The sequence below is a fragment of the Heterocephalus glaber genome, unplaced genomic scaffold (genome assembly GCF_053883595.1).
Source record: "Heterocephalus glaber isolate CG9 unplaced genomic scaffold, H.glaber_assembly_v1.0 deba00000738, whole genome shotgun sequence".
Lineage (NCBI taxonomy): Eukaryota > Metazoa > Chordata > Mammalia > Rodentia > Bathyergidae > Heterocephalus > Heterocephalus glaber.
The window spans coordinates 9,446,176-9,458,752 of NW_028258161.1; the positions used below are offsets into that span (position 1 = coordinate 9,446,176).

Genomic DNA, 12,577 nt, shown 5'->3' on the forward strand with positions numbered 1-12,577 from the left:
TAGGTCAATTACATAGGGTTTATCTGACCTAAGTACATTTCTTGTTGTGTAAACATAACCGAAGTCTGGAACCAGGTAGCTGACTGCCATGACCAGGGGACCCTGACCCCACAGCCACCCTGGGAAGTCCTGGGTGGCCTGCACAGGAGAGCAAAGGAAAATAGAGAGAGAATGAAGAATTCCCTTACCGCTGAAGGGCAGAGGTGACCAACAGCCAGCAATGTCAGTCACTAACGTGGTTTTTCAGTACTTTTTGCAGTACTGGGAATTGAACCAAGGGCCCTCACCTGAGCTACACCACCAGCCCTTTATATTTTTTATTTTTAAGGCAGGGCTGCCAAGGCTGGGCTCAAATTTTTCTTTTTTCTGGTACCAGAGATCGAACTCGGGACCTTGTGCTTGCGAGGCAGGTGGCAGCACCACTGAGCTAAATCCCCGGTCCTAGGGCTCAAACTTTTGATCCTTCTGCCTCAGCCTCCCAGAGTACTGGGAATATGGGCGTGTGCCATCATGCTTTACCTAAAAATGAACTCCTCAGCCAGGCATTGTGAAGCATGCCTGTAATCCCCGCACTGTAGGAGGCTGAGGCAGGATAACCAAAAACCAGAGCCCAGCCTGAACAACCCTGCCTCAAAAATAAAAAATAAGGGATGGGGATGTAAATTAGTGAGAAAGCCCTGAGTTCAATTCCCATTACTGCAAAACAAACAAACTCTTATCCTAAATTCCACAATCCTTTGTGAAAATCTGCATTTGAGATTAATATGTCACTTAAAATATCACTTCCACTCCTCAAAAAATGTGGAGATTTGGTTTTATGGTAATGCAACGAGTGTGGAAAAAAATCTTTGTTTCTTAAATTAATGAACTAGCATCTGATGTCCCCAGCATGCAGGGACACTATCCTCTGAGATTCTCCCGCCTCTGGCTCCACGCCAGCCCTGGACGCTGCATGTCCTGGCCAGGAGGACACGTGGCCCCTCGGCAAGAACATGCAGACCACTGCCTTCTGGTCAGGGACACACGCAGCCTTGCTCTTGTGGCTTCCGGGACCATGCTCTTTCTGTTTCCTCCTCTCTGCAGTGGCCCCTGGGCCCCAGCCCCTGCCCTGCACTACCCTGATACCCCAGGGCACTCAGATCCATGGCCTTTGCTTGCTACTTGTGCTGCCACGCGTATTTCTCTGCCAGCCCTCTCCACACACACTGCCATGGCTTCCACTATCTGCTTACACCTCTGGCACATCCAAAACCACCCGTCATCAGACATATGGGATTCACCATGTCACACCTGCCTCCATACGGACCGTCCTCCTGTGTTTTCTCCTAACTGCCTATCTATCCAGCTCATCAGGCCGAAACCCTGGGAATTATTTCTTACGGTTCTCTCCCCCTCTTTGTTTGCTACATGCAATCAACGGCATGCCCCGGATGCCACTGTCCCCATGGGCTCCAATGTCTGCAACACCACCTACCAGGATCCCAGCCTCCCAGAGCTATGGTTCACAGTTCTTTCAATGCACTGTGGTCAAGAGACTCTTCCAACGTTCTAAAAATCATTCATTTTATCAAGCCCTTCTCTGGAGGGGCTGCCCGTGGTATTCAGGGTAAGGGCCGGCTCTATCCTGAGTCTGAAATGAGAAGCCGCCTGCCTCTCCAATGCTGCCTCGTAAGTCTAGAGGATTCTCACCACCACACGAGCACTGTTCAAACTGCCTGTGAAAACACACTACAGCTCTTGAATGTGCATTTGGTGGGACTCACCTTGCATTATTTAAAACTGAATTATAAACTAACTGTAACAGTGGCAGCAGGCAGTATCTCCTCAGTACGCGGTACCAGGAGTAGTTCTAAAATGCTGTGACTCATTCCAGAACTTAAACAGCCCCGTGAGGTAGGCAGCGTTGGTGGACAAACTTCACAACCAAGATATCAGAGTACAAAGAAGTAACTTGCCCCAAATCCAGGGCTGAGTGTACAGCCGAGATCTGAACCCAGGCAATGTAACTCTTGTTACATTTTACTTCCCCTTAGCAGAACGCAGTAGAGGGCATCACACAGAGCAGGGCAAGGGCTCCTTCTCAAAATGCTTGTAACTAAAATTATTTACGCGTGCTGTACGTACACTGGATTGCAAGAGAAAATGTATTTCTCACTACGGATGATACCAAAAGTAAAGTTCCACTTCACTGACGCAGAATACTCCTTTCCCTCATGATCTCCTTCAGGAGAGGACTGGAAACATCCTCTGACTCTGCTGAGGCCCTTTGCTGGAGTGAGGCAGACTCCCTGGCCGGGCCAAGCCTGCTTGCTCGAGTTCCCAGAACAGTTGCTGTGCCTGCCTTCGGCGAAGCCCAGCGAAGCAGACCCTGCACATCACAGGCCTGGGCCTGCCACCTCACTGCACTCCGCCAAGCCTGACACCCGCCTCAAGCCTGGGATGAAACAGGCACTCTGTAAGCAACTGGTGAATGTAGGAAATGAATGGTTTTAACCTCATAATTACTAAAAACATTAAACACATTATAAACTTGGAAAAAAATCCATCTGCTCATCATTAGAAATAGTTTTTCCAGGTGATTAGCAAACTGCTCAGGCTTTATTTTACTGCCCAGGCTTTATTTTAGTGCCCAGGTAAAGCCATTGTGCAAGGCAGGCAGAATTTACTGTGGATGCATCTGTCCGCTGTGGTCACTTCAGTCACACTGCGGGGACAGGGTGGTGTCGAAGCGGGCACTGTACAGTGAGGGAACAAGGCTGTCCCCTCAAGGAGCAATTGGGGCTGGAAGTCCCCCCTCAGCCTTGGACCAGGCAACTGCCCGTCACTAGCACAGGCGCCCACCTGGGGGAGGCCCTGGGTCTGGCCACATCATACACCCGAGCTGGGAAAGGGGCAGTGAAAGGTCCTCTTCAAGGGGACACGATGACCCATCACCTGCAAATGTACACACCCCCAGTGTGTCAAAGGCAGTGGCCTCCCCCTGGCACGGCGAGGACAGGCAGGAGACACTGGTGTCTGCAGAAAGGATCACAAACGCTCTGCACTGTGCTCCAAGCAGCATCGGGCCGCTGCCTACGGCCACGCTCGGGAGAGAAAACCAGAGCAAAACTCCCTTCCCATCAGAGCACCTGTCTGCAGTTGGTCTGAAGTTTACTTCTTAAAAGTAGCTGTTCCAGATCAACCCATGCTGAGATATTGAAATAGATGTCATTACTTTTACAGAAAGACATGCTCAGCCCTAGACACTGAAATGAAATAAACAATTAAAAAAGGAAAGAAACCTGAAGTTCTAAAGATTTGAAGGTTACTCTTGGGATCCTTTTCTAATGGCTAACATCAGTTATGAAAGAAAGATTTGCACAAAAGTTATTTCCCTATACATGGCAGTTGTAGGAAGTTACAAAGGCCAAGCTTGAGGACCGAAGATCCAAGGCAGAGACCCCGAGCCTAGCAGCCTGCTGGGGCAGAGCCTACGAGGAGAGCCAAGGTCCTGGATGTCAGCAGAGGGACAGGTGGCTTTGGGATCTGCACACACCGACATTCGCGCTTGGAGGTGGACAGGAAGGTCAGGAAAATCACTGCGGAGGTGAGGAGAGCAGACATAGGCCAAGGAAGAGAAGGATGATCCCGTGCGGATTTGAATAGGGGACAAATAGAAGACCAGTGGCAGAACAAGAGCTGAAGTATGGACAGTTAGAGTAAGGAAAGAGAAAGTAGAGTGTAAAATCAGGAAAGGTGCCGCACAGTTATGAAGCTCTAAGGCCATCTTGAAAAGGTAGAAGGAGAACTGGTACTTCTTTTTTTGAAGATCATCATTAGTGTACCAGAGTAGGAACTCCACCATCACAAACCATAAGGTTACAGGGAACAGGAACTTGGAGACTTGGCACTTTTTGAATTAGCAATAAAATCCTGAAGAATAACAGGAGTTGGGGCCGGGGATTTAGCTCAGTTGGTTCTACTGTCTGCCTCAAAAGCACATGGTCCTGAGTTCAATCCCTGGTACAAAAAAAAAAAGAATAACAGGAGTGGGTGGAATGTAGGTGTTAGAGAGACAGAGAGAGAGAGAGAGAGAGAGAGAGAGAGAGAGAGAGAGAGAGGAAAGAAATGAAAAGAAAAAAGAAACATTTAGAGAGAAAGTAAGATAGATGGAAAAAGCTAGAGAAATAATGTAATGTAGCATGTGGTATCTAATCTTAAGAGCCAGGCTCAAGCTCCTAGACTGTTTCCCACAGCACACCCCATGGCAGTGCCCCATGACATGATTCATTTCCTAGCACTCTGGTCCCTGCACAGGTTTTAGTGCAATGCAACCCCTGGGGACAGGAAGGTGCAGCTGGCCCAGCATAGTGGTGAGGAACGGGCTCAGAGCAGTGCTCTCAGCCAGCATGGCTATTCTCTCCTGTCACAGGGTGACCTGGTGAGTAAGCTCACTGCCTCAAACCTCGGCATTTCAGTTTCTTCATCCCCAAAACAGGGCTTAAAATAGCAGCTTCCAGGATTGTACTGGGGATAAAATGGGTAAAGAAAAAATGTTCTCTCCAGTGTGTCTAGGAGCATCAGCATGCAGTGACCTGCCCCTGTCAGCAGTGGAGAAGTCAGAAGGACAAAGTGCCCAGCAAAATCTGAAATATGGGCCCAGAAGTGGAGGTGGACAGGCCTCGAGGTTAACTAGAAGGGTAGAGACCAGCAAGTGGGGACACGTGGAGCCAATTCAGCCCATTTCAGTCTCTGTGACTGTGTATGAACACAGACGGTAAAGTCTGTCCTTTCTTAAGGCTAAAATTGTTATGGGGAAGGACGTGTACATTACCATTTAAGTATTAGGGCTGTTATGCAAGCAGAAACTAGAGGCAATGCTGTCATTACCCAGCAATGCACACCTCATGGGGGTGTGCTCAAAGATCTCAGGCCGGGGCCCGGGGGGGGGGGGGCAGCTGCTGTGCACCCACTGTGGGCGGGGCGGGGCAGGGGCAGGAGACCCCTCACCCCTGCTCATACCACTGGACGGGGCAAATCCAACACACTCCTGCTGTTAGCAATACAATCTCCTGGACCCAGTGTTTTATGTCTCAGGAATTCATGCGTGGGGCAAAGTCAGCATTACCTCCTTGCTTGAACTTGTCACGTCTCGATTATAAAGCCCTCAGCCATGGGGATTGGGGGGGATTTAATTCGGCAATCACCACATCTTTTCTTGAGTCCAATGCACTGGAGAATACTTAAAACACTAGGGGTATTCATGGCACAGAAAATGGTAACTTCAACAATCAACCAAAATAAAAACTCTCCTCAGTTGCAGCGTAGAGGGAAGGCTGAGGCCAGGCATTGATGTCCTCCTCCAAAGAGGGGCCAGTGGCCCAGGCATAACTTATCATAAGTCACCGACTTCTCCAAATAGAACTTCTCAAATGCACTGCTCACCGCTTACTCCGGAAATGTGTTTCATTTATTCACTTGCTCAACAAATGCTTGTCTTAGTCTGGATTTCACCAGAAGCAGATGGAGGCAAGAGTGTAGGGCGGTGGTTTAACGGCAGCTGCAGGGAATCCTGCTAAGGAGGGGAGGAAGAATGGGGGAATTCCAGTGAGGCAGACAAAAAGACAGGCTCCCGCGTCTGGCAGAGGCCAGGAGAGCCTCGCTGTGCACGCTCTGGGAGCCAGGGCACCGTGCCGCCCTCCTGCCTGTCCTGCACACACGGAGCCCAGAGCTGGGCAGCTGGATTCTGATGTCAGCCCAGACGCTGCGCTTCTGCATTCCTGTCAGCCCCAGGTTCTGCCGGGCCATGGTGTGAGGATCGCCCTCCCGGGCTAAGGGTGTGAACTGATGGCTCAGCACTCCAGCCCAGGGGCCCCAGCCTGGGGCTGTCCCACTGGCTTCACCACTAGTGGACAGACGCTCGGAGGTGCAGCCAGGCCCAGAGCTGCAGAGAGGCCTCCTCGGGCTCCGGAGAGGCGTGGGGTTCCGTGAGCAGGCCCTGCTCCCTCGCTGGCACTGGTTATGCACCGGTCATGCACTGGTCTGCTAAGGAGACAGAAAGGAAGGGCCAACATTCCCTGCACCGTCCACTCAGTAGCAAACCCAGCCAGCGGACTGATCCACTTAGGTCGTCCTAAGTGCAAATGAGAAAAACAGGGCCAAAAAGTGGGGTGTGAAGATGGGAGAGGTGCGATTTGTGATTCTGCACTGATCCCCTGAAAAGCTGGCACGCGAGCGAAGATGCTGAGGTTCCGGAGTGGAGCCGTGGGCTGCGTCAGAAAGGAACACGGCAGCCCGGGGACGCACAACGACAAAGGCGCGGGTGGGCGTGGGGTTGCAATGTGGGGTGAGGCAGAAGGCCGCACAGGTCGAGTGTCCCTGAGAGGGACGAGGGAGGGCCCACGCTGTGACTTGGGCTCAGGGCAGAGGGTGGCCAGGGTGACTCAGATGAAGAACCACTGCCCAGACCACAGAGGGAACAGGCGGGGCCTCGAGCCACAGTCTTCCCACTCGCTGTGTCAGGTTCGAATTCCGCTTTTCCAGTTCATTTAAGGCTGTCCTCCGTCACTCACTGATCCGCACTTCTGATCCTGCTGGTGACCCGCTGGTACTTCATGGTCATGGTGGCCTCAGGGCAGGGACTAAAAAGTCCTAGGATAAGATAGGGATTCGAAACAGACCAGAGGGCTTCTGCCTTTGCAAATCAAATGTGTGGCAGAAGGAAAAAGTAGTCATCCAGGATTACTGCCTGGTTTCGGAGCTAACCAAGTACAACCACGGGACTGGCATGTACGGAGAACAGAGAGACGCCGAAGGAGAGCAGTTCTGGGGAAACGTCTGGGACTGACGGGGCGCACGGAACATTTTGGCTGCCAGATCGACATCTTGAATGAGACAGCAAGGAGACGGCCAGGTTTACAAACCCAGCATTCAAGGGAGGCGCCCGGGAGGTGAAGAGGGGAGTCCTCTCCCCTGGACTGCACTGAAGAGCCTGGAGGCCCTGCCTCCTGACAATGTCAACATCTGCGTTGCTGAAAAGAGAGGGCCTGGAGGGCGCTAAGGACTGAGCCCTGGAGTTGCCCAATACAGGGAGAGAGTGCAACACAGCAGTAGAAGAGACTCCAATGGGGGCAAAGAGAGCTCAGGGAGCAGCAGTGACTGAGGCACCGGGAAAGCTGAGGCTGCGCAGGGACTCAGGCTGGTGCAGGGGGAGGAGCAAGCTTGTGGGGCGCAGGTGGGACGAGGGACCCAGGGAAAGGAGTTCAGTAGAGAGCAGCACAAAGTCACCAAGGGCCTTACTGAGGGGCAGGGGAGAAACTGAGGTCGCGGCCAGAGAGGAGGTGGGGCTTTCAGGATGGGGAAATGACGGCAGGACAGTGAGGATGATCCAAGGCAAGCACAGTCGCTGACGAGGAGAGAGAGAAGAAAGCACTGCTGAGCAAGGCTCCAGCACCACAAAGAGGGGTGCAAAAGGGCTGTGGGAGCCCAGCCTGAGCTCACAGCATGAGCAGCTTAGTGATCCAACAATAAAGCCCAGTGCAAGGGGAAAGGGGCCATGGCAGACAGGGTGGTATCACTCTGATTTGACACTGAATCCAACTTTAGTCTTTTGTTTCTAAATTATCTATTATTAAACACAGGTCAGAAGAAAACCATCCAACATTCCCTTAAATAAGAGGTCATTCCCTCAGTGAATTCTTTAAAGACAGTTAGAAACGATAAAACAATTACCTTTATGTAATAATTTGTGACTTAATAAAAATACATTTAGGAACAACGTGTATTTGATCCATTACATTTAATGTAAAAGATATAGAGCCTCTAATGGTAACAAATAAAAGCATTCAGAACCAGGCATGCACACCTGTAATCCCAGCACTTTGGAAGGCAAAGCCAGGAGGATCATTAATTTGAGCCCAGCTGGGAAACTTAGCAAAACTGCATCTAAAAAAATTTTTTTTAAAAGAGCTGAAGTTTCAGCTCAATGCAAATGGATTTAAGCCCCTAGTACTGAAAAATAAAAAAATAAAAAAGAATATTTCCAATATATATTATGGTGAATGTCATTAGCCAAGCCTGTCTTCTAGTACACTTTTCAATGGTGCAATAGTATTTATTTACCCTATGTTATTAGAAAGTGAATGGTCACTAGCTTTCAACTTTCACCATCAATTGCAGAAAAAAAGATTTCATTTTCTATACAGCCTGGAATTGAAATTGACTTAGCATCTCAGAACTGTCAAAAATTTCTTTTACGAAAAGGTTTGCTTTACAGAGTCTGCAAGGCAGGTGTCATCCTTGACACTGCGTTCTGTATTCAAGCTGCAGGTCTGTGGAAAAGAAACGTTAAGGACGTCAAGAAAGGTCTCGGGAAGGCCTAGTGACGCGCTTCATGCCTCCGCCGGCTTCCTCTGCAGTCAGCTGCCATCCTGGAGGTGCCGGGGTCTCTAGTTAAAAGTGCTAACAAGGAAGAGAAGAATACTTCAAAAATATTGCATCAGCTACCCCAGAACTTATTTTTGCTAAGAGGTCAGTCTCACACTTACTTTCCAGTGTTAAAAAATTGGAACTTCTTTTTCAATGCACACGAAAAGATGCATATATTAAGTTCTTGGGATTTACAAATTCCAGGCTTCGTCCAAAAAACCATGCAGGGTGTGCACATATAACACACAGCTGCTTTCTGACCAGCTGTTCTAACAAATAAGAAAACAATTACAAAAAACTTCTCAAGTTCTCTTTGTTCCCCCCTCTCTCTTCATGACACAGTATTGCTTCTGAGCTTCACTTAGAGGCACAGGCTTTCTACAGGTGTGTTTCGGCTGCATTCCTACAGTCCCTACAGATCACACAGAATGCCATTTAATTTCACAAATGGGAAACCGGTCACACTAACCAATGTGGCAACTAGGCCTGTGTCATGAAAACACTCCAGGCCCTGAAATTTCTGACATAAGCAAATACCCCATGTCAGGAGGGCCTCCTTCCTGGGATACAGGTGAGGTTTCCCAGGGTGGGGTTCAGGGAGTACAGGACTTGAAACTGCGATCAAGTGGAGCAGTCAAATCCTTTGCAAAAACGCTCAACCCAACCCCATAAGACCTTTTATCAAATGGTTCTCATCTTCCTGTTTATTTTTAATTAGGATTCAATTCTAACATTTTCAGGAAACAGAGCTAACTAAATACAGTCTTTGTCTGGAATCCTGTGGAGGGACTGTGAATGAAGACTTCATGCTAAAGGAGAGGCAGCGTGTGCTGTACCTGGGCCAGGTCTGGGTCTGAGCAGCTGGCTGGGCATCCTTGCTAGGACCATGGCTAAAAGAGCATTTGCTCTCGGCATTTGTGGCCTCACAAATCTTGGGATCTCACCTTTCCCAGAGTGGCACTGGGAACACCTGCTGGTTTTGCCATCCCTGAGTACAGAAATGTATTTCCCTAAGCCCTCATATTTTGTTTGTAATCCAAAGAGGAATTACCCCTTGCCCAAAGAAGCCCTTTCAGACCTGCCCATTTGGTCCTCAATCTTTGCTGGGTCGTAGCTCCCCCCAGGTCCAATGGGCAACTACTGCACCCCACACACCTCCCTGCCTTCATTCCGTCCATTCGGCAGCTGCCTCTGTCCCCAGGCAGGCCGCCTCAATGGGAAATCAGGCCGGAGGCTGTACCTCACACAATCTTGGAAGCACTGACTCTGACATCCTCGTGGTGTGTGATGATTTTTGAAAACGGCAAAAGCGGTGACTACGGTTTCTACTGGGAAGGGGCGGGGGGGGGGGGCACTAATAAAAAAATGATAGAAAAAATAATGCCTCTGCCTTCTGAAGCAGTAATTTAAACCCCCAGGCTGGAAATTAAGATCCAAAAGTTCCAAACTGATTAACATGGACATTATTAAGCCACCAAAACTGCTGATGTCGTAAACAAAATTTGTCAACAGCCACTAAGAATTCATTGAAAGCCAATTTATTGTTGGTTTAAAAAAACAAACAAACAACTGTGCAACACGTGCTGCTCAAGACATTGTGAACCGGGTTTGCTGTTCATCTCTTCTCCGGCTTCAGTTTGGCAAGGCTAAACGAGAGACACGGTTAGACACAGAGTTAGTAAACACAGGGCAGGGGCAACAGTAACACGTGACTGCTGTTCTCTCAGACCTAAGATGCACCATCCACACCACCACAAGTTTTAAGATCTTAGAGCGTTCACTGTGTTCTGAAAATGTTCATATTCTAAAAAGGAAAAACTAGCAGTGTATCTGATTTCAACCAAACAAGGATTCCGACAAAGTTATCTATTTCTTCTTACTCAACCGAATGAAACAATGCTTCAGGGGCCCAGGTAATTATTTTAAGTGTAATTGGAGAATTCAATTGTAGTGGCAACACTGCAACATTTTGAAAGCCCTAGCTTTCCAAAGCAATAGACTCTCGGTTATCACATATAGACAGCAGCAAGAAAGAAATCAGAGACGTGTGCCGTAAGGCCTCATCTCGTAGGAGCCTTCAGTATGGGGGCACTGGCAATTCTCTGACATTCACAACATAATAGTTCCATTTCTCCAGAACAGTAATATCAAACTGTGCTTACTTCAGGGCTGAATAAAAGGGGCCGCATCACTTTAAATTCTTAATATATGAGGAGACAGGATTTTATTATCCTGTTGGTTATTTCTATTTGGTGATAGAAACTAAGGGCAAAACATGTTGCTTAAAAATGCTGCTGCTTTCCTTAAAAACACACACATTTAAATCATGAAACAACTGCTCTTCCTCCTTTTAAAGTACATATTTATTTCTCTCTTTAGTGACAACCTCATAAAATTGCAGGGTTCTCAGCAATGTTTTATAGTGCAAAATTTGAATAGCCAAGCATCTAAGAATCAAACATACACAAAGACTCAAAATTTCAGCCCTTCCTTCTGCTCTGCTGGTTATGTTCAAAGTCGTTTCTACCTGGTTGCAAGCACAGTCGGGTTCCTTAGACACAAAGCCACTTTAATTAAGACAACAGGAGCTCCATGTGTGCCAAAGAGGAGGCAGTATGTGCAAGGAGAAATTAATACAAATACGAGGCAGTTTAGATTCGTTATTGGATTCCTTGTGGATTTAAATTTGTGATTTAAAACTTGCATAAAGGCAGCTTCTGCACTTCATAGCCTCCATAATTTATAAACAGAAGAGGGATTCTTCTGACTCCCAACATTCTTTCCGAGAGCTATTTATCAATAATTAAGACTTTTTATGACTGCCATTCCATGTGTGAAAAAGAAACCATGTTTTCTGTGTATGCCAATGACTACAACTACCTATTCAACCTACCATCAATCCCCTCCTTTTCAAATATGGGTACTCTCTTTGCTCCACGTTGTATTTAACCAAAAATGTCAGAGAAACCTGCAGGGGCAGGAATTCCGGAGGGAGGGTAGGGAGAAAGGGAGGAAGAGGTAGCTATCAGGGTGGTTGCTAGGTGGAGAAGGGCCTGTGAGCTTGCTTGTAAAGGAAAGCATGCTATTTTTTCAAGCAGACTACAGAGAAAAAGCTTATATACTACCACATTTACTTAGAAAGTGATCTAATGTCCCTTGCCATTTTCTCTTTGTTATCTGAACCACAAACAGAAACAGAAACCACACATAGAGGCCCACCGCTGCTCAGCACCTCAGGCCTGCACTGGTCGCCAGAACCCCAGCCCACTGCACTGAGAAATGGACCCATGCGGACATGTTTTGATGGAGCAATTTCAAAGCAACACTGCTCAAAAAGTCACGTCCTACCTTCCTCAGAAGAACAAAGAAAAAGGAAGAAACTCATTTTAAAGTCTTATTGTCTTCCTCTAGGTTGTTAAAGAAGAGGAGGAGGAGGAAGTAGAGGAGGAAGAGGAAGAAAAACAGAAGAATCAACCAAAGTTTCATTAGTCTCAAATAATCAGACTCAGTAGGCATGGAAGTTTGCTTAAAAATGATTTTAAAGTCTCAAGAAGCTTCAAGAAGCTTCTCAAATTCTAATGACATACAATAATGGTGTAAAGGCAGGATTAGGAGCTAACATTCAGAAAACAAGTTTGTTTTATGCTTAAGAGTATGCTCAAGTTGTTTTCAAGTAGCAGCCTCTGATGAGCCTCGATACCAAGGCCAGAAGCAGAGGTTTGTAACCAGGCGGAAGGAAACCCTGTCCAAGCCTATGGACCAGAGGCAGCAACTCTTCGCGGAGATATATTCACACTCCCACCGTGGGGAGGAAGCTCTGCTTTGAGGAATTCGTAGCCGCCGTGGCGGAAGTTCTCCCAGTAGGGCTGGCACACATCTTACAAAGGAGCTGGAGCCGGAGCGAGGCCGGAGGGCAGGAGCTGCCCTTGGGGCTCAGCACATACCCACAAGGCAGGGCAGTCATCTCAGAAGCAGGGGTCATAGCACAGGGAAATATCTGGGATGCGATGAAGTTTGACTATTAATTATTTTGATTTTAATATGATTCAGTGAAATTTTAATAATGGCTGTGCACTGGTTGGCAAATTTTCTAAAAACTGAACAACTGGCTCTCATCAGAGAATGAGGGCACACTCCAACACCACTGATTCCAGGACACGGAAGTGCAGAT

General features: G+C 48.0%; 1 protein-coding gene across 23 annotated transcripts in view; it reads right to left on the reverse strand.

The window, feature by feature from the left end:
- The window catches only part of Pard3 (par-3 family cell polarity regulator), a 605,457-nt gene that overhangs the window by 175,202 nt on the left and 417,678 nt on the right, over positions 1–12,577 (reverse strand). For 3 of the 23 annotated variants that reach the window (XM_087206785.1, XM_013078502.3, XM_004861874.3), the window contains one exon: positions 9,929–10,052. The exons of the other annotated variants lie outside the window; for them this stretch is intronic. In XM_087206785.1, the coding sequence (XP_087062911.1) occupies positions 10,022–10,052 (31 nt within the window). In that variant the 3' untranslated portion in view covers positions 9,929–10,021. Of the gene's footprint in view, positions 1–9,928; positions 10,053–12,577 lie in introns of those variants that run through there. 23 annotated transcript variants of the gene reach the window in all.